This window comes from Caretta caretta, chromosome 6 (genome assembly GCF_965140235.1).
Source record: "Caretta caretta isolate rCarCar2 chromosome 6, rCarCar1.hap1, whole genome shotgun sequence".
NCBI classification, from domain to species: domain Eukaryota; kingdom Metazoa; phylum Chordata; order Testudines; family Cheloniidae; genus Caretta; species Caretta caretta.
The window spans coordinates 53,324,882-53,351,333 of record NC_134211.1 but is presented as its reverse complement, the minus strand read 5'-3'; the positions used below and the strand labels follow the sequence as shown (position 1 = coordinate 53,351,333).

General features: G+C 41.7%; 1 protein-coding gene across 14 annotated transcripts in view; it reads left to right on the top strand.

Moving 5' to 3' along the window:
* LRRC4C (leucine rich repeat containing 4C) overlaps nt 1-9,403 on the top strand; it is an 856,114-nt gene extending 846,711 nt beyond the window's left edge. For all 14 annotated transcript variants that reach the window (XM_048853297.2, XM_075129530.1, XM_048853288.2 and 11 more), the window contains one exon: nt 6,739-9,403. In XM_048853297.2, the coding sequence (XP_048709254.1) occupies nt 6,781-8,694 (1,914 nt within the window). In that variant the 5' untranslated portion in view covers nt 6,739-6,780 and the 3' untranslated portion in view covers nt 8,695-9,403. The remainder of the gene's footprint in view (nt 1-6,738) is intronic.
* Nucleotides 9,404-26,452: the final 17,049 nt, after the last annotated feature.

Sequence of the window (26,452 nt, the reverse complement as noted above, 5' to 3'; positions counted from 1 at the left end):
AGAGAGATTGAAGTGTTCTCCGACTGGTTTATGAATATTATAATTCTTGACATCTGATTTGTGTCCATTTATTCTTCTACGTAGAGACTGTCCAGTTTGACCAATGTACATGGCAGAGGGGCATTGCTGACACATGATGGCATACCTACATGCCTCCAGCTTTCACCCTGACCACACCACACGATCCACCGTCTACAGCCAAGCTCTGTGATACAACCGCATTTGCTCCAACCCCTCAGACAGAGACAAACACCTACAAGATCTCTATCAAGCATTCTTACAACTACAATACCCACCTGCGGAAGTGAAGAAACAGATTGATAGAGCCAGAAGAGTTCCCAGAAGTCACCTACTACAGGACAGGCCTAACAAAGAAAATAACAGAACGCCACTAGCCGTCACTTTCAGCCCCCAGCTAAACCACCTCCAACGCATTATTAAGGATCTACAACCTATCCTGAAGGATGACCCAACACTCTCACAAATCTTGGGATACAGGCCAGTCCTTGCCTACAGACAGCCCCCCAACCTGAAGCAAATACTCACCAGCAACCACATACCACACAACAGAACCACTAACCGAGAAACCTATCCTTGCAACAAAGCCCGTTGCCAACTGTGCCCACATATCTATTCAGGGGACACCATCACAGGGCCTAATAACATCAGCCACACTATCAGAGGCTCGTTCACCTGCACATCTACCAACATGTGCCAGCAATGCCCCTCTGACATGTACATTGGTCAAACTGGACAGTCTCTACGTAAAAGAATAAATGGACACAAATTAGATGTCAAGAATTATAACATTCATAAACCAGTCGGAGAACACTTCAATCTCTCTGGTCACGCGATTACAGACATGAAAGTTGCGATATTACAACAAAAAAACTTCAAATCCAGACTCCAGCGAGAGACTGTTGAATTGGAATTCATTTGCAAATTGGATACAATTAACTTAGGCTTGAATAGAGACTGGGAGTGGCTAAGTCATTATGCAAGGTAACCTATTTCCCCTTGTTTTTTCCTACCCCCCCCCCCCAGACGTTCTTGTTAAACCCTGGATTTGTGCTGGAAATGGCCCACCTTGATTATCATACACATTGTAAGGAGAGTGATCACTTTAGATAAGCTATTACCAACAGGAGAGTGGGTTTGTGGGGGGGCGAGGGGGGGGGAAGAAAACCTGGATTTGTGCTGGAAATGGCCCAGCTTGATTATCATACACATTGTAAGGAGAGTGATCACTTTAGATAAGCTATTACCAGCAGGAGGGGGGGGGGGGAGAGAAAACCTTTTGTAGTGGTAAACACCCATTTTTTTCATGCTTTGTGTGTATAAAAGATCTTCTATACTTTCCACAGTATGCATCCGATGAAGTGAGCTGTAGCTCACGAAAGCTTATGCTCAAATAAATTGGTTAGTCTCTAAGGTGCCGTAAGTACTGCTTTTCTTTTTACAGAAAACTTAGGGTTTAAAGGGGCATCAAGAAGAACTGGAGAAACTGGTTGACTGTCCACGAATGCTGTTCCTGTCTGGATTTATAAAGTCAAACCTTTATATGTCTCTAGCACAAGTGAGGGAGATACTGAATAGCGAATTGCTAAAATACAAATTTGCAGTTGGGTCTTTATGTGAACCCTGTTAAAATTATCACCACAATATTTTTTAATTCTTTAAATGAATTTTCCACATTTTTTATAGTGCCATATATTTTTCAGTTTCTTATTAAGGTGAAATTGAGCTGGACCTGCACAAAAACTTCCACGCTGCTTAAGTCCTGAGGTGAAGGAGTCACCAGCAAAACAGGGAGGGCCATTTGTAACCCAAGTGCACTGGAGGGGTAATATTTGTGCTAGCACATAGTTGATGCAAAGGCAGCAGACCAGAGGAGATTGCAGATAACCGTGGCTGTTATAAAACACACAAGTGTGTTGGCATGACTACAGCTATCCCTTCCTCTCCCTTATTGGCCACAGGGGCTGTTCTGTGGCATCAGACCCCAGTTTGGGGAGACTGGATTTGACCTTCCCAACCGTCCCACCCCTGTACTTCAGCAGCACAATGCCTGATTAATGACCTTCTGCTGATTAAATGAATTTCACCTCACGTATGTGAAAGAGAAAAAATATTGAGTTATATAAACACGTCCAAAAATAAAATCAAACAGTAGCTACAATAGCTAAGATCCCTTCGCCCCTGAAATAAGATGCTTGTTTATAGATCTTTAACACTCGCATGCTAACAAAACCCGGAATAGGATCCAGAGATATTCAGAGAGAGAAAGAGACAAAATGAACAAATACCCCTGATATGTGTTAAAACAACTGCACATCTTTCTTCCTCTTTGTCCTTTCATTATGGACAGTTTTCAAAAAGTATCTGGCTTTGAAAAATTATATTTAAAGCACTCAATTAGTTGGGCAAACTATATAGGTTGTGATGCAATTGTGTACATATTTGAAGGGTGCAGAGCAATTGCTGAAGGTGCTTTCAGAGAACATGAGCCTGGTGCTTGGGTGTGGATGATATATGTTTGCAACAGGACCCAAGGGGGAAAGGTAAAGATGGCTGCAAGCCTGGACACTGCCTTGAGCAGGTTTGCATTCAATGAAACTTTGAGCAGTTCTTGGCAGCTCCACATGTGAGGCTTCTTATGAATCAGAGTCGCCAATTCCTTAGTTCCTGAGCAGTGGCTATCCTTCCATATTCACTTGAAATAGATGATGGGAGAGCCCGTAAGCATGCATACAGACCATGTTTATATGGATGATAGAAGAGGGAGCTGGAGGCGATCTTGCCACTGGCCTTGGTGAAAAGGAGAACATGGAGCAGGGTTTTTGGTGAGGAAGGGAAAAGTGTTCTTGGCACAGCTGACTAGGGGAGCATTTGGTGGAATTGGTGGAAAATGCCTTTTGTATCTTGAAGGTCTTGTCTAGGGCAGCTGGGTTCATGATTTAAGATGCCTATGGCAGTTGGGTGCGTGGGAATTAGTGGCAGAGTATATGAAAGTGGGGATAAGAACATAAGAATGGCCATACTGGGGCAGATCAAAGGTCCATCCAGCTCAGTATCCTGTCTACCAACAGTGGCCAATGCCAGGTGCCCCAGAGGGAGTGAACCTAACAGGTAATGATCAAGTGATCTCTCTCCTGCCATCCATCTCCACCCTCTAACAAACAGAGGCTAGGGACACCATTCCTTACCAATCCTGGCTCATAGCCATTAATGGACTTAACCTCCATGAATTTATCCAGTTCTCTTTTAAACCCTGTTATAGTCTAGCCTTCACAAACTCCTCAGGCAAGGAGTTCCACAGGCTGACTGTGCGCTGAGTGAAGAAGAACGTCTTTTATTTGTTTTAAACCTGCTACCCATTAATTTCATTTGGTGGCCCCTAGTTCTTATCTGATGGGAACAAGTAAATAACTTTTCCTTATTCACTTTCTTCACTCGTGATTTTATATACCTCTATCATACCCCCCCTTAGTCTCCTCTTTTCCAAGCTGAAAAGTCCTAGCCTCTTTAATGTCTCCTCATATGGGACCCATTCCAAACCCCTAATCATTTTAGCTGCCCTTCTCTGAACCTTTTCTAATGCCAGTATATCTTTTTTGAGATGAGGGGACCACATCTGTATGCAGCATTCAAGATGTGGGTGTACCATGGATATATATCAGGGCAATAAGATATTCTCCATCTTATTCTCTATCCCCTTTTTAATGATTCCTAACATCCTGTTCGCTTTTTTGACTGCTGCTGCACACTGCGTGGACGTCTTCAGAGAACTATCCACAATCTCTTTCCTGATTAGTTGTAGCTAAATTAGCCCCCATCATATTGTATGTATAGTTGGGGTTATTTTTTCTAACGTGCATCACTTTACATTTATCCACATTAAATTTCATTTACCATTTTGTTGCCCAATCACTTAGTTTTGTGATATCTTTTTGAAGTTGTTCACAGTCTTCTTTGGTCTTAACTATCTTGAGCAGTTTAGTATTATCTGCAAACTTTGCCACCTCAACGTTTACCCCTTTCTCCAGAGCATTTATGAATAAGTTGAATAGGATTGGTCCTAGGACTGACCCTTGGGGAACACCACGAGTACACTATGTCCACTGGATCCCCCTTGTCCACATGTTTGTTGATCCCTTCAAAGAACTCTAATAGATTAGTAAGACATGATCTCCCTTTACAGAAACCATGTTGACTTTTGCCCAACAATTTATGTTCTTTTATGTGTCTGACAATTTTATTCTTTACTATTGTTTCAACTAATTTGCCCAGTACTGATGTTAGACTTACCGGTCTGTAATTGCCGGGATCACCTCTAGAGCCCTTCTTAAATATTAACGTTACATTAGCTATATTTAAAAAGCTTGGCAGTGCCAGTATTCTCCCCCAGCCTTGTCTTGCTCTTGCTGCTCCCTCTTGTAGTACTGTCACTGCCTCCCTGCTCTTGCAAGCTGCCCAAGACTGAGGAGAGAGAGCCCGAGTAGCAAAAACAGTGACAAAAAGGCATTTGGCAGCCTGCAGATCAGCTGCTGCACAGTAGGCCTTTGATGGGGACGGAACGAAGAGTAACCGCAGAGCTATCCCTACAGCTTTTGTGGATGCATGATGGAGCTCCTGACTGCATGTCATGCCAGATCCATAATGACCCTTGAGAGCTCTGATGTTAAATATAGTTGGCCAAGTTCTCTTCTCAGCTACATTGAAGTCCATGGAATTGCACCAAAGCAATTGAGAAAAAAAAATTGTTTCTGTGTTTCTTTGTTTTATTGATTGCTGATGTGATTAATTACTGAAGCCAAGATGTTTTGGGATAAGACAATTAAAAAAAAAAGCCACAATACTAAAAACACAAACAATAAAAACTTAATAAAATTTTGCCCAGTGTTTCCAAAAAATAATTATAACGTGCAATTCAATGGCAAAATTTATCCAACAATATCAATTCATCTTATAAACAATAATGGCCTGATTCTGGTGTCATACCAGTTTTACACTAGTGTAATCTATTGATTTCATCAGAGTCACTCCTTTTTTTACCACAGTGTAGGAAAGATCAGAATCAGGTCCTGGTTAATTAAACCTTAGCACTTCTCTCTGAGGTTGCTAATATAGAGCTTTGTTTTAAAGTTGAAGAAATTAAGACAGAGAGAGTGAATGGGACATGGAAAAAGAGAAACAAGTGACTTATGCGAGGTTGCAAAACACACTGGTGTTAGTTTAATCAATAGATACTACAGTGATTGGTGTCTATAAATAGCAAAAATAGACTAGATAAAGCAGATAGATACAGCCCAGATCTCCTGATTCCCAGTCCTGTGCTTTAGCCATTGGACTATGATAGTCAAGTTTTAAGAGTGCAAAAGAAAGCCCTTGGTAATTCTGAGATGTTGTTGCAAATTACTACCAAGCATGCATAATTAAATTCATAAATATATATTGTCAGAACATATGATTATAAAAATTGTCTTTCTTTAAATGGTCTGCTCTGATGTACAACATATTTTTTTTAACTGAGATGGCTTTTTATTACAAAATGAAACAATTTGAGGTTTAAAGTAAAAACCTTTAGCTGATAGTTTTTTGTTCTGCTGAATGCATGTATTATGCATCAGGGTGCTCAGGGTTGTAAATGTGCTTTGAGCTTGCTGTAATTTATGAGGCTTCACTTGTGGCTGATTTATAGGAAATTTCATTAATCTCTACAGTGGAGGGACCTTGCAGATAGCAGCAGATTGAAAATGTACCTGGGACTGGGGGCTTTAAGAACTACCACAAATGAATCAGCACTGAAATACTTTGAATGGTGATGATCATTTGCAGAGTGTAAAGGTCTTCTCCCCCGTTATACTAAGATCTGAAGGAATATTTTTTTGGAGGTAACAATGAAATTACCAACCCTGCAGCTACCGAGATTTTTTTCTTTTTTTAGTTTGAACAGCTATTCTTTATTTCTGTGCTCAGCACACATTTACTAATGAGTGTTTCTCTGCTGGTAAACCAGAGAATAGAGGAGAAAATATCATGAAATTGAATGATCCTGTTTCATGGTGGGGGAGAGCTGATGCTCAGCAGTTCTCATAAAGCTGGGGGTTTTTTTATTCCACTTTCCTGAAATAAGCAAAATGTTTTACTAGCATTTTTGTGACCTTCTACATCCAGTAGTAAAAACTTTGCTTGCAATAAGACCCCAGTCTTGTAGTCACATTTGCAGTGGTGTAAGGGTTCACATATGCAGTTCTGATTGTAAAACAGGGAGTTGGGACTTTCGCTTGCACCTGCCAGTGTTTCTTTGTAATGGTTCTTTTATTTAGAATGTGCACAGCAAGTTTAAAACCATGCATAATTTGGGGGTTCCTATCCTAACCATTATTACCTGTACTGCCTTTTCAGGTTCTTGTCACTGATACTCTGGGTTTCCCTTCTGTACCTTAAGGAGGAGTCTTTCTGCTAAGCACTGTTGTGCTGGTACTGGCTATCTGTCATCCAGTTTTGCACATTACAACCTAAAATGAAGTATGGACTGAGAGTCTAGTTTCTGGAATGGCCCAAGCTCCATTGCAAGTTAGAGCCTTCAGAGTTTCAAACATTAAAATCTGTGCCTAATAGTATAGGTAGAGTGTCACTGAAAAGTGTGGAGATATATTGATCTATAACACTGTAACTTTTAATATTTAGAGTTAATTTAATGTTATTTTTCCCCTCTTCCTTTCTTTCTTTCAGACAATTCAAACTCCAGAAGGACCAACACCAAATAAATTATGAATGTTGAACAAGATGACCTTACATCCACAGCAGATAATGATAGGTCCTAGGTTTAACAGGGCCCTATTTGACCCCCTGCTTGTGGTGCTACTGGCTCTTCAACTTCTTGTGGTGGCTGGTCTAGTCAGGGCTCAAACTTGCCCTTCTGTCTGCTCCTGCAGCAACCAGTTCAGCAAAGTGATCTGTGTGCGGAAGAATCTGAGAGAAGTCCCAGACGGCATCTCCACCAACACACGGTTATTGAATCTCCATGAGAACCAGATCCAAATAATTAAGGTGAATAGTTTCAAACATTTGAGACACCTGGAAATCTTGCAGCTGAGTAGGAATCACATTAGAACCATTGAAATAGGGGCCTTCAATGGTCTGGCCAATCTCAACACTCTGGAACTTTTTGACAATCGTCTTACCACCATCCCTAATGGGGCTTTTGTATACCTGTCAAAACTGAAGGAGCTTTGGTTGAGAAACAACCCTATTGAGAGCATCCCTTCTTATGCTTTTAACAGAATCCCTTCCCTACGTAGGCTGGATTTGGGGGAACTAAAAAGGCTTTCATACATCTCAGAAGGTGCTTTTGAAGGTCTTTCCAATTTGAGGTATTTGAACCTTGCTATGTGCAACCTTCGAGAGATCCCTAACCTCACACCACTCGTAAAACTGGATGAGTTAGATCTTTCTGGGAACCATCTGACAGCCATCAGGCCGGGGTCCTTTCAAGGGTTAATGCATCTTCAAAAATTGTGGATGATACAGTCCCAGATTCAAGTGATTGAAAGGAATGCCTTCGATAACCTTCAGTCACTGGTGGAAATCAACCTGGCGCACAACAACCTAACACTACTGCCTCATGATCTCTTCACACCACTCCACCTAGAAAGGATCCACCTGCACCACAATCCTTGGAACTGCAACTGTGACATTCTTTGGCTCAGCTGGTGGATTAAGGACAAAGCACCCTCCAACACTGCATGCTGTGCTCGCTGCAACACACCTCCCAATTTGAAAGGAAGGTACATCGGTGAGCTGGACCTGAATTATTTCACGTGTTATGCTCCGGTGATAGTGGAGCCACCAGCAGACCTCAACGTCACAGAAGGCATGGCTGCAGAACTGAAATGCCGAGCATCGACCTCCCTGACCTCTGTATCTTGGATTACTCCAAATGGATCGGTTATGACGCATGGGGCATACAGAGTTCGGATTGCTGTGCTCAGTGATGGCACATTAAATTTTACAAAGGTGACCGTGCAAGACACGGGCTTGTATACCTGCATGGTGAGTAACTCTATTGGGAATACCACAGCTTCTGCCACACTGAACGTGACTGCACTGGACAATGGTTACACATACTTTTCAACTGTTACCGTAGAGACTATGGAACCTTCTCAGGATGAGGCCCGGACCACAGAGCAGATTGGGCCCACGCCAGTTATTGACTGGGAGACCACCAATGTGACAACTTCTCTTACTCCACAGAGCACAAGGTCAACAGAAAAAACATTTACCATCCCAGTCACAGATGCAAGCAATGGGATCCCAGGAATAGACGAGGTTATGAAGACTACCAAAATCATAATTGGTTGTTTTGTGGCTATCACTCTCATGGCCGCTGTGATGCTGGTAATTTTCTACAAAATGAGGAAACAGCATCACCGACAGAACCACCATGCTCCAACACGGACTGTAGAGATCATTAACGTGGATGATGAACTTACTGGTGATACACCCATAGAGAGTCACTTGTCCATGCCGGCCATAGAGCATGAGCACCTAAATCATTATAACTCTTATAAGTCTCCTTTCAACCACACAACAACAGTTAACACAATAAATTCAATACACAGTTCAGTGCATGAACCGTTATTGATCCGAATGAACTCAAAAGACAATGTACAAGAGACTCAGATCTAAAATATTTACAAAATTGGGGGGAGGGGAAATACAAAAAGGACGGTTTATAAAACAAATGACACAAATGACTGGGCTAAATCTACTGTTTCAAAAAAAAGTGTCTTTACAAAAAAAAAGAAATTTATTTATTAAAAATTCTATTGTGATCTAAAGCAGACAAAATTATGTGTATTCCTCAAAACCTCTTTTTGCTGCACTTATTTACCCCACTTCCTCCTTTCTCCCTCCCCTACCTGCCCCAACCCCATTTGCCATATTTTTCATAGGAGATCTTGATTCCCTAAAAGAACTGGTCTAGGAAATTTTGTAAGAATTCTGTCATACTTTGGGAATTTTTATGGTGAACTCTAGTGGTGAGATTCAGTCGATTTTGTCTCTTTTTTCTGTTTTATTTTTTCTTTTCTCATACCCTTCTTGAAACGGTTCTACAGGGAATGGAGCATTAGCAGTAGATTTGTAAGTGAGAACCAAGGAACAAGCAACAACAACAACAAAAAAGCAAAGCCTTTTTTAAAATTTTTCATGTAATGACCTGTTCTGTATTTACCAAGAGGACCATTCTGTGGAAGAAGAAACAAAAATCTAAGAAAATAATTTACTTGTGAACATCTACAAAACCCATGATCTTTTAAACAATTCTAGAACCAGAATTTGTAGTTCAAACACTAAAATAAGATTATAAATAAAATATTGTTGGTTTTTTTCTGTACTCGGATACAGCTTATTTTCAGTGTGGCTTTAAAAAAATTAAAAGTTTGTTAGAAATTTTACAGTATTCTGCTGTGATGGTCTAAAACACAACAGTTTAAGAGTATTACTGCTGTATTTTGGATCATTACTGAAGAATAGCGTTGTTTTTTATTTTAGGATATATATATATATATAACAGTGTACTAGATAATAAAAATACCTGACTTTTAATGCAAAATTATGATGACTCAGTGTAAGGGAACTTTCAATTATCTCCATTGTATTCAAAGAAGTATTCCGCAGTCTGTGGAAGATGTCTAGACAGTGTTCAGGTACAAAAGGGCTGACTAGACAATGGTGGAAGTTTTGTTCTTATTTTAAAGAAATGTTACTTGTACATAGGGGGGTGTCAAAATTAATAATATTGATTTTAATCTTCAAAGCCAGACATTTTGATTGCTTTGGAAGTTCTCCTAGGTGTAAATATGAAATTTATTTAGATACCCAAGATACATCTCTGAGTCCATATTCCTGATCGTTGCAAAATGAAATCAAGGTGCTTTGAAAGAAGTGGATTAACCCAGAAGAAAAATCAATCTAACACACCCTTTTGGCCAAATTCACAGATGAGTCCAAGTTGCTGTAAACTGCACCTTCTTTTGGTCCCCTTTACATGTATGTGATGCCATGACTGAAAGGATAAATGCTCTAAAGTAGCATGTATAATCCTAAAAGTTGTAAGTGAATATTACAGCGGAAAGTCTAATCTAAAGAAGAAACTGGAGAGAGGTGACACTGAATCACAATGTGCAGGAAGTATAAGTATATTGCAGAGGGAAACCCAAAGTCCTATAATAATCTCAGAAAAATATTTGGAGACATTATCCTTCAATGAATTACATGAAAAATAATATATATTCTAAGGGAATTTTCATAGGGGATGAAGAAAGATCTGGATTAGACATACTGAAATACTGGGAAGAAGGTTGTTTTATGGCTACTTTGCTTGCTAGTCCTCCACTTGAAATGCACTGCTCCATTTCAGTAGTGTTCCTGTTGAATTCCATATGAACGTTGTGGCATAGTCTATCCAGAAACATTGCAGATGCACTTTGTTCAAGGTAAGGTGTTCAGATAGTCTGGTGATGAGAGTGCTAGAAGAACCTATGTAGAACAGAGTATCTAGTCTGTCCAGGAGGTGCATTTTGCCTAAGGTGTCTGCTCCATCCAGTAGCACCGGAGGTGTGTTAAATTTTTGTTTCTTGTACCTTGGTCATCTGGAAGCAGCAGATTGGCTGTTGGGGAGCTTTCCATTACAAAAATGATGTCCACTTTTTTGATTAAAGTGCTGCTGAGCACAATTTTTTTAAAGCATAAAATGTTAATTGAGCTATAGCTTGACCCTACTGCACAATCAAAGATTTTAAATAAATAAATAAATTAAAATGCATAGAAAATTACAAAATACTCCCCCACACCCCACAAGTGGATATGCTTAGCTGCTCATTATAGGGTTAAGGAAAAGACCCCTATTGGCATTATCTTGGGGGAGGAGAAGAGAAGAGGATGGTGGTTTATGTACATTAATGAAGAAAGGTGTTGGAAAGGCTTAGATGGCTCCCACACACAGAGTTTATTTAAGTTTAAAGTAGCTATGGGATATCTCTGAAGCTTACTTGTATAGAAAAGATGTTACAAAAAGTCTGGCGGTGATGTGCATTAATTTAAAAGAGCCCTGCAATTTCAACTTCTGATGTTTGCATATTGTTGGGAGATGTTCCTCAAATGGAAAGGAGACTAACAGAGTACATCTGACTCTATGGAAAGTGTCCCCCCGAGATTAACAGACACTGTCACCTAGATTAAGGTGCAACATTTTGATCATGCATAGGAAGCACGAAGTGAAACTAACTGGTCTAATTTTACTTGTCAAATGAAATGCAAAAAAATAAACATCAACAAGCAACAGTAAATCAGTATTTTAAATACTCTTGATCTGAATAAATAAGTTGTTCTTAGTTACATGGTAGGGGATTCTCTCTAACCATGGTTAATTACAGCTGACCAAAAAAATGGCACTTATTTTTCACAGGATTTTGGAGCGGGGAGAGGGGGTTGTTTTTGTTTGTTTGGTTGGTTGTTTTTTATCAAAATGTCCTGAGAGAATTTTTTTGGTTTTTCAAAAAATAACTGTAACCAAAATTGGGGGCCAGGGGGTGGGGAGAGGAAGTTTTCAAATACAGGTTTTGATCATTATTTTGTTACTGAACATTTTTTGGTTCTGTAAAATTATTTTTTGTGAAAAAAAAAAAATCAGCCAGCTCTACTGATCCATTTGAAACCACACCAATGTTGACACCCATGGGGGGCCTCTGCATCCTTGTTAGACCCCTGAGGATTCCTCTTGTTTTTCCCTACTTCTCTTCTACCAAGCTATGGCACTGTCATTGCCTTTCCAACCCAGAATAACTGCACATGGTCCTCCCCAGAGCTAGTCAACCCCACACCTTTAACTGCCAGAGGGGATATGGAATAATGTGAGAGAAGTCACTAGCTGCTGCAGGTCTGCCACTTCAGAGTCAGAAGCGGGGAACAAAGCCTATATGTCCTGTATGGCAGAGCACAGCTACCAGGTTGCTATAATGAATTTGTTTTTATTGGTGACACTCTAGACGAGCAATGAAATATTATTTCCTGCACAGGAGTAACAAATGTAATCTTGATTATGAAGTGTCATTTTTTTTAGTTTACACTTGGGAAAAGATGAAATAATCTTCAGTTCACCAGATCAAGTTGTACAGAGTTAGCTGCTTTCTTCTACAAATCCAAATTGCAGAAGATTTTTTCCTGAGGAATAGCCTTCAAGTGCACAAAAAGAGGTATGATTATAGGGCTTGAAGTATGCAGGAGCGTGAGAAAAAGCAAATAGGTTGCATTTCAGTTCCCAACGTAACACGAGCATGTTATGTTACTCTGAAACATGCTAAGTGTACGAAAATTGTTATGTTGCTGGATTTCTCTTTCTACAGAAAATAGTCTGTACATTAAAGAATAATGTGGAAGGTTTTCCAGGTTCCCTTTTACATAGATGACACTGTGGGTCAGTTGCAGTATAAGAAAAAGGGGAAAACTAAATGGACATTGTATTTGGAATTTGACATTCTAGATTTCATGTGGTGTGAATATTATGCATGACTTCTGTTGAAGGCTTCACTGGTGTGAGGTATGAGCATTATTTACCACAGTCCTTTGGACAAGAAGGATGAAGAATTCCATAAAGCCGTTTCCTCCTTCCCTCAAGTGCATATTCCCATATATTCATGTCTTAAGGATAGCATTTTGTATTAATTAATTAAGGTTTGCTGTTCTTTTTGAGATCTAAAAGATAAAGGTCCAGGAAACATTAGAAGCTGAAGGGGCAGAACTTTACAATTTCACTGCAAATAAATAAACAAACAAACCAAGTTTTAGCCTAGTCTACATGATATAGTGAGAACCACATATATTACCAGTTATCTCAGTTCCCCCTCTGTATAAATATGCATGTATAACCAAAGATGCACTTAATCCACGGGCACACAGCTCTAGAAGCTCCATTTACAGTTGTTCTAGTAGGACAATAACCAGAGGGTGGATGTTTTAATGAGTATTGAGTTCCAGTGATTATAGTCTCTGTATTGGCATTAACTAGCAAATCCCTCCACTTCTGCTGCTATTCAGATAGTCAGAAGTGATGAGGGGATTATGGGCATGCATAGCTTAGGGCAGATGCTGAGGAGCCTACCCAGAGGGGCTGCACTGCCTCCGCACCATGAAGCCGGTCTTTGTGGTGTTCCCGCCACAGAGAAAGGATCCAGCTGGGAACAGTATTGTTGTAGGGGTGCAGTTTTATTGTCTGCTCCCCACCTCGGAGGACAGATGCAGAAGTAGTTAGTACGGACTAAAGTAATGCAGTATCCAGTGCATAGTGACTGGAAACGGAGGGAGAATTCCTTCTTTCCAGTCTCTGGTTAACTCTGCTACACCAAACCGCGCTTCTAAATCTTTAATTCAAGCAATAAGATTTAAGCCTTAGTCAATATGGCTGAATCCCATACATTGGCCTACACTGTGAATTTTGCATGAGTGGCAAAGTCATCATATTTTCATAAATGTTGCTCTGGAGTAGTCTGGCCTTATGGGTCATGCACTAGAGTGGGACTCTGGAGACCTGGGGTCTTTTCCTGCCTCTACTATTGTCCTGCTGGGTGAGCTTGGACAAGTCACTTCAACTCCCTGTATTCCAGTCTCCCTAGAGACTAGTCCAGAGTTCCAGAAGCTGAAAAATTCCAAGATGGGGTTACACCTATGAGATTTACATCAAGCAGGATTTGACTTGTGGCAGTCAGCAACCTACCAGAGCACATGTGTTCTTGCAGTCATTCCTTTATAGCTTACATTTATACGGTATGTTGTATCCTGAAAGCTCCCAAAATGCTTTACAAATGGCTGGGTAAGTAAACCTATCTTGAACTTGAACCCTATCTGAGGTTCACAAATGTTCCAACCCCATTCCAGTACTTTATTTTGGCTGAATGAGGAAACACTGAAGTACCCAGAGAAGTGACTATGGTTATTTCATATAGACAAGGATAGGAAAAAATCTATATTTTTTGCAACTTTGAAGAATTTCATGTTAAAAATATGGTAGAAGATCAGTACATTTTTTCTGACATGAAGAAGGAATTTCTATAGTGATTAAAGCATGTACCGGTAGTCAGGCCTCCTGGATTCTATTCACAACTCTGCCACCAATGTGTGACCTTAGGCAACTCATGTAACCTTTCTGTGCATTATTTTCCCCATTTGCAAAAAGAGGATGAACCTGATGTCTTTCCCCACAGGTGGCTTGTGAAGCTTAATTAACATTTGAAAAATGATCAGCTGAGTGCTGCATGCAAAAGTTGCTATGTAAATGCAAACCCTACACATTTAAAAGTCACATATATCACAGTGTCCTGACAGAGACACCTGCTATGGCTTTTAGACCTTTACAACCAGGCTGTGCAGAAAGGGGAGGTTGCTGTAGAGAATAAGTGCCAGCAGAATGCCGCTGGGGGTTCTGAGAAAACATATGCCTCATGTCAGCCCTAATGCTCTCTAATATTAATGAAAACATTTCTCCATACTCAGGGACTGCAAGGATTCCGGCTGCCCTCTGTCTACTGCTGATGTGTGTGGACTTCCTGGAACTTCTAATTTGCTTGCACACCCATACAGCTGCATCCAGTTGATCTTTCAACTCTGGAATACTCTCCCAGGGAGAACAGACGTGGAAAACCTCTGTTAGGTCATCTAGTTCCTCTCCCCATGTTACTTTCCCCAGCCAGCACAGGTTCACTCCCTGTGATCTCCAGGGGTTGCTTGAGTCTAGTTTTAAAGGGCTCAACAATGAAGTTTCCTGTATTTTCTCTGATTCTGTATTTCAGTAACAACATTTTGTTATGTATCCAGGGCTTCAGAAGCTTGTTTTGGATCTGGTTAACAATCAAAAGAGTAAGGGTAAGTTATAGTGGTAGTTTATATATTAATAATTAATTAAATCCAATTATTATTTATACAAATGTACTCTAGGTCCCTGTCAACGTACTGAGATCTACTCACCGCGGTGTCTCTCCTATGGTGAGTTGACTGCTGCTGCTCCCCCATCGACTCCGCCTGCACCTTTTGTGGCAGTGGAGTACAGGAGTCGACAGGGGAGTGCTCAGGGGTCGATTTATTGCATCTGGACCAGACACAATAAATCAACCGCTGCTGGATCGATCGCTGCCCGCCGATCCGGCAGGTACTATAGACATGTCCTCAGTCTCTTCTGTTAGAGGTGTTCCACGGTGTATACGTAATTAAATGAATGTTAATTGAGTCAGATATTGACACTGTAGACTGGTGGTTAGGTCACTCACCTGGGAAGTAGGAGAGTCAGATTTAAATCCCTCTTCTGATTCAGAGAGAGCAGCAACTTGAATCTGGTGTCACATTTCCTAGGCGTGTACCCTTACCACTCGTCACTATTCTGTGCTGCCTGTCTCTTTCTGGTTTATTCTAAAAAATATCAAAAGTTTTTGGTTTCATCACATTGCAGACTGGTAAAATATTTGAAATCATGGAAATTTTCACAGCTCTAGTCTTAGGCTCTCTGTGCTTCAGTTTGCTCATCTGTAAGAAACGTGGATAAAAGTATTTTACTCTTCTTTGAGATCTATAGATGAAGTGGGCTGTAAGTACTAAAAGCTGGAACTCAGATACCTATCAGGTAAGCATATTACTTAGTTGGGAGGACTCTAAGAAGAGGATTTTACCATCCATTGTGTAACTCTGTTCAGGAGTAGTGTTATTTGATCCAGCAGCAGAGGTCACCACAATATGAACAGTGTGTGTTTTGAATAATGGGACTATACTCAGTATTATGTGTTATGCACACAGGAATTCCTCATTATTCCTTCAGTTGAACAAACCAGTTTTATGTTTGGTTTCAGAGTAGCAGCTGTGTTAGTCTGTATTCTGAAAAAGAAAAGGAGTACTTGTGGCACCTTAGAGACTAACCAATTTATTTGAGCATAAGCTTTTGTGAGCTACAGCTCACTTCATCGGATGCATTCAGTGGAAAATACAATGAGGAGATTTATATACGCACAGAACATGAAAAAAATGGGTGTTATCATACACACTATAAGGAGAGTGATCACTTAAGATGAGCTATTACCAGCAGGAGAGCGGGGGCGGGGAGAAAACCTTTTGTAGTGATAATCAAGGTGGGCCATTTCCAGCAGTTAACAAGAATGTCTGAGGAACAGTGGGGGGTGACGGGGGGGGGGGAAATAAAGATGAGGAAATAGTTTTACTTTGTGTAATGACCCATCCACGCCCAGTCTCTATTCAAGCCTAAGTTAATAGTATCCAGTTTGCAAATTAATTCCAATTCAGCAGTCTCTCGTTGGAGTCTGTTTTTGAAGTCTTTTTGTTGTAATATTGCGACTTTTAGGTCTGTAATTGAGTGACCAGAGAGATTGAAGTGTTCTCTGACTGGTTTTTGAATGTTATAATTCTTGACATCTCATTTGTGTCCATTTATTCTTTTACATGGAGACTGTTCGGTTTGGCCAATGTACATGGCATTGCTGGCACATGATGGCATATATCACATTGGTGGATGTGCAGGTGAACGAGCCTCTGATAGTGTGGCTGATGTGATTAGGCCCTATGATGGTGTCCCCTGAATAGATACGTGGACACAGTTGGCAATGGGCTTTGTTGCAAGGATAGGTTCCTGGGTTAGTGGTTCTGTTGTGTGGAGTGTGGTTGCTGGTGAGTATTTGCTTCAGGTTGGGGGGCTGTCTGTAGACAAGGACTGGCCTGTCTCCCAAGATTTGTGAGAGTGATGGGTCATCCTTCAGGATAGGTTGTAGATCCTTGATGATGCATTTGAGAGGTTTTAGTTGGGGGCTGAAGGTGATGGCTAGTGGCGTTCTGTTATTTTCTTTGTTGGGCCTGTCCTATAGTAGGTGTCTTCTGGGTACTCTTCTGGCTCTGTCAATTTGTTTCTTCACTTCAGCAGGTGGGTATTGTAGTTGTAAGAATGCTTGATAGAGATCTTGTAGGTGTTTGTCTCTGTCTGAGGGGTTGGAGCAAATGCGGTTGTATCGTAGAGCTTGGCTGCAGACAACGGATCGTGTGGTGTGGTCTGGGTGAAAGCTGGAGGCATGTAGGTAGGAATAGCGGTCAGTAGGTTTCCGGTATAGGGTGATGTTTATGTGACCATCACTTATTAGCACCATAGTGTCCAAGAAGTGGATCTCTTGTGTGGACTGGTCCAGGCTGAGGTTGATGGTGGGGTGGAAATTGTTGAAATCATGGTGGAATTCCTCAAGAACTTCTTTTCCATGGGTCCAGATGATGAAGATGTCATCAATGTAGCGCAAGTAGAGTAGGGGCATTAGGGGACGAGAGCTGAGGAAGCGTTGTTCTAAGTCAGCCATAAAAATGTTGGCATACTGTAGGGCCATGCGGGTACCCATAGCAGTGCCGCTGATTTGAAGGTATACATTGTCTCCAAATGTGAAATAGTTATGGGTGAGGACACAGTCACAAAGTTCAGCCACCAGGTTTGCCGTGACATTATATGGGATACTGTTCCTGACGGCTTGTAGTCCATTTGTGTAGAATGTTTGTGTAGAGGGCTTCTACATCCATAGTGGCCAGGATGGTGTTTTCAGGAAGATCACTGATGGACTGTAGTTTCCTCAGGAAGTTAGTGATGTCTCAAAGATAGCTGGGAGTGCTGGTAGCGTAGGGCCTGAGGAGGGAGTCTATGTAGCCAGACAATCCTGCTGTCAGTGTGACAATGCCTGAGATGATGGGGCGTCCAGGATTTCCAGATTTATGGATCTTGGGTAACAGATAGAATACCCCAGGTCGCGGTACAGGGGTGTGTCTGTGCGGATTTGTTCTTTTGCTTTTTCAGGGAGTTTCTTGAGCAAATGGTGTAGTTTCTTTCAGTAACCCTCAGTGGGATCAGAGGGTAATGGCTTGTAGAAAGTGGTGTTGGAGAGCTGCCTAGCAGCCTCTTGTTCATATTCCGACCTATTCATGATGACGACAGCACCTCCTTTGTCAGCCTTTTTGATTTTGATGTCAGAGTTGTTTCTGAGGCTGTGGATGGCATTGTGTTCTGCACAGCTGAGGTTATGGGGCAAGTGATGCTACTTTTCCACAATTTCAGCCCATGCACGTCAGCGGAAGCACTCTATGTAGAAGTCCAGACTGTTGTTTCGACTTTCAGGAGGAGTCCACCTAGAATCCTTCTTTTTGTAGTGTTGGTAGGAAGGTCTCTGTGGATTAGTACGTTGTTCAGAGGTGTGTTGGAAATATTCCTTGAGTCGGAGACGTTGAAAATAGGATTCTAAGTCACCACAGAACTGTTTCATGTTCGTGGGGGTGGAGGGGCAGAAGGAGAGGCCCCGAGATAGGACAGATTCTTCTGCTGGGCTAAGAGTATAGTTGGTTAGATTAACAATATTGCTGGTTGGGTTAAGGGAACCATTGCTGTGGCCCCTTGTGGCATGTAGTAGTTTAGATAGTTTAGTGTCCTTTTTCTTTTGTAGAGAAGCAAAGTGTGTGTTGTAAATGGCTTGTCTAGTTTTTGTAAAGTCCAGCCACGAGGAAGTTTGTGTGGAAGTTTGTTTTTTTATGAGAGTATCCAGTTTTGAGAGCTCATTCTTAATCTTTCCCTGTTTGCTGTAGAGGATGTTGATCTGGTGATTCCTCAGTTTCTTTGAGAGCGTGTGGCACAAGCTGTCAGCATAGTCTGTATGGTATGTAGATTGTAATGGATTTTTTACCGTCAGTCCTTTTGGTACGATGTCCATCTGTTTGCATTTGGAAAGGAAGATGATGTGTATCTGTATCTGTACAAGTTTTTTCATGAAGTTGATAGATTTCCACTCCATACAGCTAAATGCAGTGCCTTGCATAATGACAGGTTTCAGAGTAGCAGCCATGTTAGTCTGTATTCGCAAAAAGAAAAGGAGTACTTGTGGCACCTTAGAGACTAACCAATTTATTTGAGCATAAGCTTTCGTGAGCTACAGCTCACTTCATCGGATGCATTCAGTGGAAAATACAGTGAGGAGATTTATATACACCCAGAACATGACTTCTACAATCAGTAGTCACTTTTCTGAGTGCCTCAATTTTGGGGGGCTCAACCTAAGCCACAGAAAAGGGTACAAATTTTGAGAAACCACTGAACTCTTTGAAAACCAGAACCTTTTAAGGCATCTCAAGTTGGCTAATTCAAAAGTCAAGGAACTTAAAATAACTTGTCTCTGTTAAAAATCTTGGCATATGTCACTTCGGAGCAACTGATCATTTTAAACACCACAGACATGGGGAGGTTTTATTTTGGATGCCTTTTCATTTTGCCATGGACCTATCATTTTGGTATGCTACCCTGTTCGGAATCCACATTAACCCAGTATGGGTCTTTGACCACTTTTAAAGATGTATCAGCTACTAATGGACCTTATCATTTACGTCAAGCAACAGAAGCAAATGGTTTTAAATCTGGAGGTCCTAGGTTCAGTCCCCACGGACAATCTAATTAGATGCATTGGCTAAAATGTCCAAAAGTACCTAAGTAATTTTTAGAGCTGAAATCCAAGCAATTTGGAAACCTGGGAGTCTAAGACCTATTGGCTTTTATGAGCCCTAGAATGCTAAATGCCTATGTCACTTTTGAAAATTGAACTTAGACATAAGAAACTTATGACTAGATCAAAAAGGGATTTAGGCATTAAAACACCTAACTCCCAGGTGTACTGCCACCTAGCATACTCCTTAAGCCTGAGTTAGCTGCCCCAGCTGCTCATACACTGCATGGGGGAAATGAAGCACTTAAGAGAGCAGTCCTCATAAACCAGTAAGCTGAGTCAGAGCACAAGGGTCGGATTTAGGGCCCAGATTCACAAAGCACTTAGGTGTCTAACTCCCTTTGATCTAAGCCTTAGGCACCACACTGACAGGCTGGAGGGAGGTGCCTATCTCTGTTCAGGATTCTCAGCTGTGAATTCGCTCCTCAGGTTGGGTGTCTAAACCAGGTCACCCTTTCTCACAAAGGGAATGACTGCACAACCTCTGGATGTAAGCCTCCCAGCTGGGATCGACACACTCAGGCTAGCAGGCCTTGTGCTAGTGCTCTACAAATAGCTGTATAGACAGCAATTTCAAGTTGTGGCTTGGGCTAGAGCTCAGGCTCTGAAGCCTAGGAGCTGGCGGTTGGGGACTGGGGGGGAGAGAGAGGTTTAAGAACCTGAGTTCCAGCCTGAGTCTCAAGTTCAAAGCACTGTCAACACAGCTATTTTTAGAACACTAGCACGAGCCCTATTAGCCCATGGCTGTGAAGCCATGGGTTTGAGAATGTCAGTGGCACGTGACAATGTTGGACTTAGGCACTTAGAACCTCTCTGTATCTAGCCCTTAGGCACTTTCAAAAGCACTCATTGTTACACTTGGGTAAGAACCCTTCTCATGTCCTTGCAACTAGTGTCTCCGAGTATTTCTCTGGTACCCTACATGTTTTCGTATTCAAGTCTGCCATTTCTAAACAAATTGGCCCTGAGAGACAAGTTTATGAAACGTTGTTTATTTTTTCCAGTGCCACACATTTCTTTCCTTATAATCAAGTGTGCTCTAAAGCCAGGGGTTTGAAAACAAGAATTATATTCTTTGGGCATCTGAAATTTTAAAGTTTGCAAGTCATGTCTAGGCTTATCTTTTAAAAATTGAGCAAATAAAAGTGCTCTAAGGTAGTTCAAAAATAATTGCATGAACAAGTGATGGTTTTTCCCTCACTTTTTCTCCCATCTTTTCTCTTTCCTTAACAGCTGCTTCTCCTTTGACTCTGCATCCAGCTCATCAAGGCCCCTGTCAAACCGGTATCAAGTCTAAGACTGTCAGTCACCATGGCCTGCATGTAGGGTGTCAGCAGCCTCAAAGAGATCTTTTCTTTCATTATAAATTTCATTGCTTAGTTCCAGAGTGTTCAGCACAGAATGGATGTGTGCATTATTGGCAGTCATCTCTTCTTTCTTCTGCCTGGAAAATATTGGTCCCCTTCTATATCCCTGCTGATTTCTGACACTGCAATGGGGAGACAATCAATTCTTTACCAAAAGAGGTTAGCTCACCCAGAGCTTTCATTAATGAGACAGAGTGTCTGCCTGCTCAGCCAAAGAAGAATGGAGTAGACGGTACAGAGGGTGGGGAGAAAAGACAAGGGTGAAATGAGCACTGTTGAGAGAGAAGAAGATTATGATGAAGATAGAAAGGGGACGAAAAGAAGAAGGGAGAGAGAGGGAGGGTAATCCCCCCTTGCATGCCTCTCCTTGTCTTCTCTCATTCTTTTTATTTTTGCATTCCATGTTCTTGTCTCCTCATTGATACAAAAAGATCCCACAGTGGTTGGCATATTATAGAGAGATTGAATTGAAAACTGTCAGAAGGACCATTTTAAAAAGGTAATGTAAAACTAACATATAGGATTAGGTACAGGTGTTTAATCGGGTTTGGTTCACACCCATCTCAGATGATTTTTAGGGTGTTCTGATATTATACAGCTAAGAGAAATGGGATGACAGTAAGCACATGAAAAATTAGATTGAATGGTTGGAAAATATTCCAGATTCAAAAAAAGCCTCCCAAGGGAAGTAGTGGAAAATTTTATACCGGGGTGGCCAAACCGTGGCTTGTGAGCCACATGTGGCTCATTTACCATTAAAGTGTGGCTTGTGAAGCTCCCACCCCCCATTCTCTGCCTACCAGACTTGAGGGCATGTGCTTTATTGCATTACCCTTCTGGTGCTTTCTGACTTTACTCTTTATATTTTCTTTGTCTCCTTTGCATGTTCCCTTCTTTCCCTGTCCATTTTCCCCAAAAGCACATACTGTTCACCCAGATATTCACTCTGTGGTGCAGTTGTTGTAAAATTTAAATCCAGGATGCATGTAATTAAAAAAAGAAAAAAAAAACAGAATTTTATTAATGAAACCTAATGTCAGATAACATATCCCTCCAACACAACAAGTTCCAGTTCTGACCTCCTCCAAAGCTCCTGACTCTCAAAGAAGATGGGGATTCACATAGTAGATATGGTTTCTATAATTGCCTTGTCACCACCAAATTGCATAGATTGGGTACACCCTGTTATAGGATCCTTTCCCAGATTGCTTTTCTTGGTAGCTGCTCCTTTAAATTAGGCAGAGACAAGCAGCTACAGCCTTAAAATGACCCTTGTCCATGTGACTGCTACAGACTACTCCTCCCTGTCTTCCAGCTGGTAAGTATTTTAAACTCCTGTTATGTTATCTTCTGGTGTTCCCTTTTCTCTTAATAGTAAGGAAGTTGCTCTCCTGCTCTTCCATCGTCTCTCTACTCTCCTTCTCATCCTCTTTCTCTTTTGCACTTCCCCCACCCCCATTATTTTCTGCCCACCATTTTCCTCTTGGAATTATACTTGCCTTCTCATCGGTTTTGTTCCTTTCATAAACTTAGTCTGCAGTTCGGGTGTGCACTCTTAAACAGCTATTCTCTTTCACCCCAGGAGAAGGAACTTTTAAATGATAAATGAATCTATCCATGCTTAAAGTTTGCATAACAGTTTATATGACTTTAAAAATGCGTTGGCATCCTTTGGTGCAAATGTGAGGCCATGATTTTTCAGCTCTCTCTCACTGTCTTGCCTCTTTTCTGTGCCCTCCATGACTTTTTCATATTTATTTGTCTTGGGTTTGAATTTCTTTTATCTACCCTGTCTGGCACAATCTGTTCATATTTTGTTTTTAAAATATTATTCTGGTTAGTAGTACTAATAAAAATGGTTGGATTAGCAGGCCTGAAGATGGAAGTCTTCTATCTATACACCCACCACACAGAGATACAGCATGGCAACTACCAAATTCCTCACACTGCTACACCGATAGAGGGTACTTCGCCTCTGACCTGAAGGGCACACCTGCATGTGTGAGAGAGGAACTTAGGTCTAGATCTTCAAAGGTATTTAGGCATCTAACTCCCATCTATTTCAGTATCTCCTAAATATCTTTGAGGATGTGGCCTCTAGTTTCCATATCTTCTTTACTGTGAGTGTAATCAAATGTGAAAATTAGTGGGAAATGTGGTGGTGGTCTTTTGTATGTGAACACATATTTGCTAAGAACAAACTGAGACCACCAAATTCATTTCAAATAGGTCTGCACATATCCACCAGCTGGTAACAAATTTAATTCTTCATCCCTGTTCGGTTTGATGCATTGATTAAATGTTCTGTATCCAAATACCAATCCAAAGACCCAGTAAGTTCTCAGTATCAGTACAGTTAGAAGGTGTTTGATTTTGAAGGGGATCTCCGACTTCAGCTTCTGAGGGGAAGATATTTAGATAGACCACCATGTATAGGTCAGCCAAATGCAAACCACTCTCTATGCACCTGTGAAGGAGCAGAGAAACTGCTGCCTCGCACAGCAGGGGTTAAAGAAAACCTGTAGGTTCAGCTAGCCCCTCCCAGCTATACCTGCAGCCAATGCCAGGCCTGGAGGGGTGGGGGGGAAGAAGACAGCCTGGCTCATCAGGTGCTGACTGGCAAGGAGGCAGGAACTTGCTGTTTACCTGCCTGAAGGGACGCAGCAGCAACCTGCCACCCCATGCAGTCACTGGAGACAAGTAAGCCTTCCCCTTGCCAAAGGGAGCCTGCAGATAAGCCCCAACTGCCGGGTAATTAGATTAGTTTGGGACGTGGCTCCTCTAATGAAACTTTAGTAGGACAGTGGTTCCCAAACTTGTTCCGCCGCTTGTGCAGGGAAAGCCCCTGGCGATCCAGGCCGGTTTGTTTACCAGGCCAATGGGAGCTGCTGGAAGCGATGTGGGCTGAGGGATGTACTGGGAGCTGCTGGAAACAGTGGCCAGTATGTCCCTCGGCCCACATCGCTTCCAGCAGCTCCCATTGGCCTGGAGCAGTGAACCGCAGCCATTGGGATCCGCCATCGGCTGAACCTGCGGACGCGGCAGGTAAACAAACTGGCCCGGCCCACCAGGGGTTTTCCCTGCACAAGCGGCGGAACAAGTTTGGGAACCACTGTAGTAGGAAGGAGCCTGGGAAAAGAGCCCACTGAAGACTCTATCACAGCACTGTTCACTATAGTCACTTCCTATATATATATATATATATATATATATATATATATATATATATATATATATTTCTCTGCATTCTTAATTGAGAAGATTACATTTCTTTCTTCCATTTAACCTCTTCCAGTGCTTCAGAGAAATGAGACAGGTATTGGAAAAAAATGCTGGTGACTTTGTTTCAAGGGTATATATCAACATAACAAATGTTTGCTTGGAGAGCCCAGGCAAGCAGCTATTATAAGAGAGAGATCAACTCAAATGTGAATGCCCCAAAGCAAGTGTAAATTCCTTCCTTTCCTCCATTGTCTTGCTTTAAGTGTAATGGTATTTGGCACATGAATATTGTAAACCAATGGTGACTCACAACTGATAGATAACTGATCCTAGAGATTTAGCCTTCTCTCTGGGAAGCAGCATGATTCAGTAATAGGGCACTGGACTAGGAGACCTTGGCTTTATTCTTGGTACCGCCAGATCTACAGTGTGACCATGGCCAAGTCATTTAATCTCTGTGCCTCAGTTTCCCCATCTGTAAAATGAGGATAATGATAATTTCCCTTATTTGTAAAATGCTTGAGAACTATAGATCCAAAATACAATGCAAGTACTAAATATTATTGTTGTTGTTCTTGCAGAACTAACAGTTTCTTCAAGTTCACTTTTGGCTCAAAATTATTTAGCACTTTTCTTTGAGAATTTCAAATCTAGGGATTGATGATGAAGAGTTCTGTAAGTACAATCAATGCACTATTAGAATTGTCTTGGGTTACTTGTCAGGTAAATCACATGGTGTTGTTTCTGTTTCTGATTGGATGAGCACACAAGTGTTTCTGCCACACAAGAGTTTCTGGCATGTGCAAATTGTGGCTGGTCCTAACACAGCCACATAAGGTATGTCTACACAGTATTATAAACCGAGATGTCATAGAATCATAGAATATCAGGGTTGGAAGGGACCTCAGGAGGTCATCTAGTCCAACCCCCTGCTCAAAGCAGGACCAATCCCCAATTAAATCATCCCAGCCAGGGCTTTGTCAAGCCTGACCTTAAAAAGTTCTAAGGAGGCAGATTCTACCACCTCCCTAGGTAACCCATTCCAGTGTTTCACCACCCTCCTAGTGAAAAAGTTTTTCCTAATATCCAACCTAAACCTCCCCCACTGCAACTTGAGACCATTACTCCTTGTCCTGAACTCTTCTACCACTGAGAATAGTCTAGAACCATCCTCTCTGGAAACACCTCTCAGGTAGTTGAAAGCAGCTATCAAATCCCCCCTCATTCTTCTCTTCTGTAGACTAAACAATCCCAGTTCCCTCAGCCTCTCCTCATAAGTCATGTGTTCCAGACCCCTAATCATTTTTGTTGCCCTTCGCTGGACTCTCTCCAATTTATCCACATCCTTCTTGTAGTGTGGAGCCCAAAACGTCCCTCGATCTGCTCGCTATGCCCCTACTTATACATCCCAAAATGCCATTGGCCTTCTTGGCAACAAGGGCACACTGCTGACTCATATCCAGCTTCTCGTCCACTGTCACCCCTAGGTCCTTTTCCGCAGAACTGCTGCCGAGCCATTCGGTCCCTAGACTGTAGCGGTGCATTGGGTTCTTCCGTCCTAAGTGCAGCACCCTGCACTTATCCTTATTGAACCTCTTCAGATTTCTTTTGGCCCAATCCTCCAATTTGTCTAGGTCCCTCTGTATCCTATCCCTGCCCTCCAGTGTATCTACCACTCCTCCTAGTTTAGTATCATCCGCAAATTTGCTGAGAGTGCAATCCACACCATCCTCCAGATCATTTATGAAGATATTGAACGAAACCGGCCCCAGGACCGACCCCTGGAGCACTCCACTTGATACCGGCTGCCAACTAGACATGGAGCCATTGATCACTACCCATTGAGCCCGACAATCTAGCCAACTTTCAACCCACCTTATAGTGCATTCATCCAGCCCATACTTCTTTAACTTGCTGACAAGAATACTGTGGGAGACCGTGTCAAAAGCTTTGCTAAAGTCAAGAAACAATACATCCATTGCTTTCCCTTCATCCACAGAACCAGTAATCTCATCATAGAAGGCGATTAGATTAGTCAGGCATGACCCTCCCTTGGTGAATCCATGTCTGTGAGACCGGGTCTTGTAGACTTGGTTTTTCCAAGTCCATCCTTCAGCATCCACACTGCGTTATAAGGCTGGGTTTACAATTGCTGGACACAGGTCTCACAGCCATGCTAAGGTATCCATACTGCACTATGCAAAGCTTCTGACTCTGGTCTGCAGCTTGAACTGTACCCACACTGCAAAATGACAGAGCTTGCACCTGAGTTACAAAGTGAGGCTCTGACCC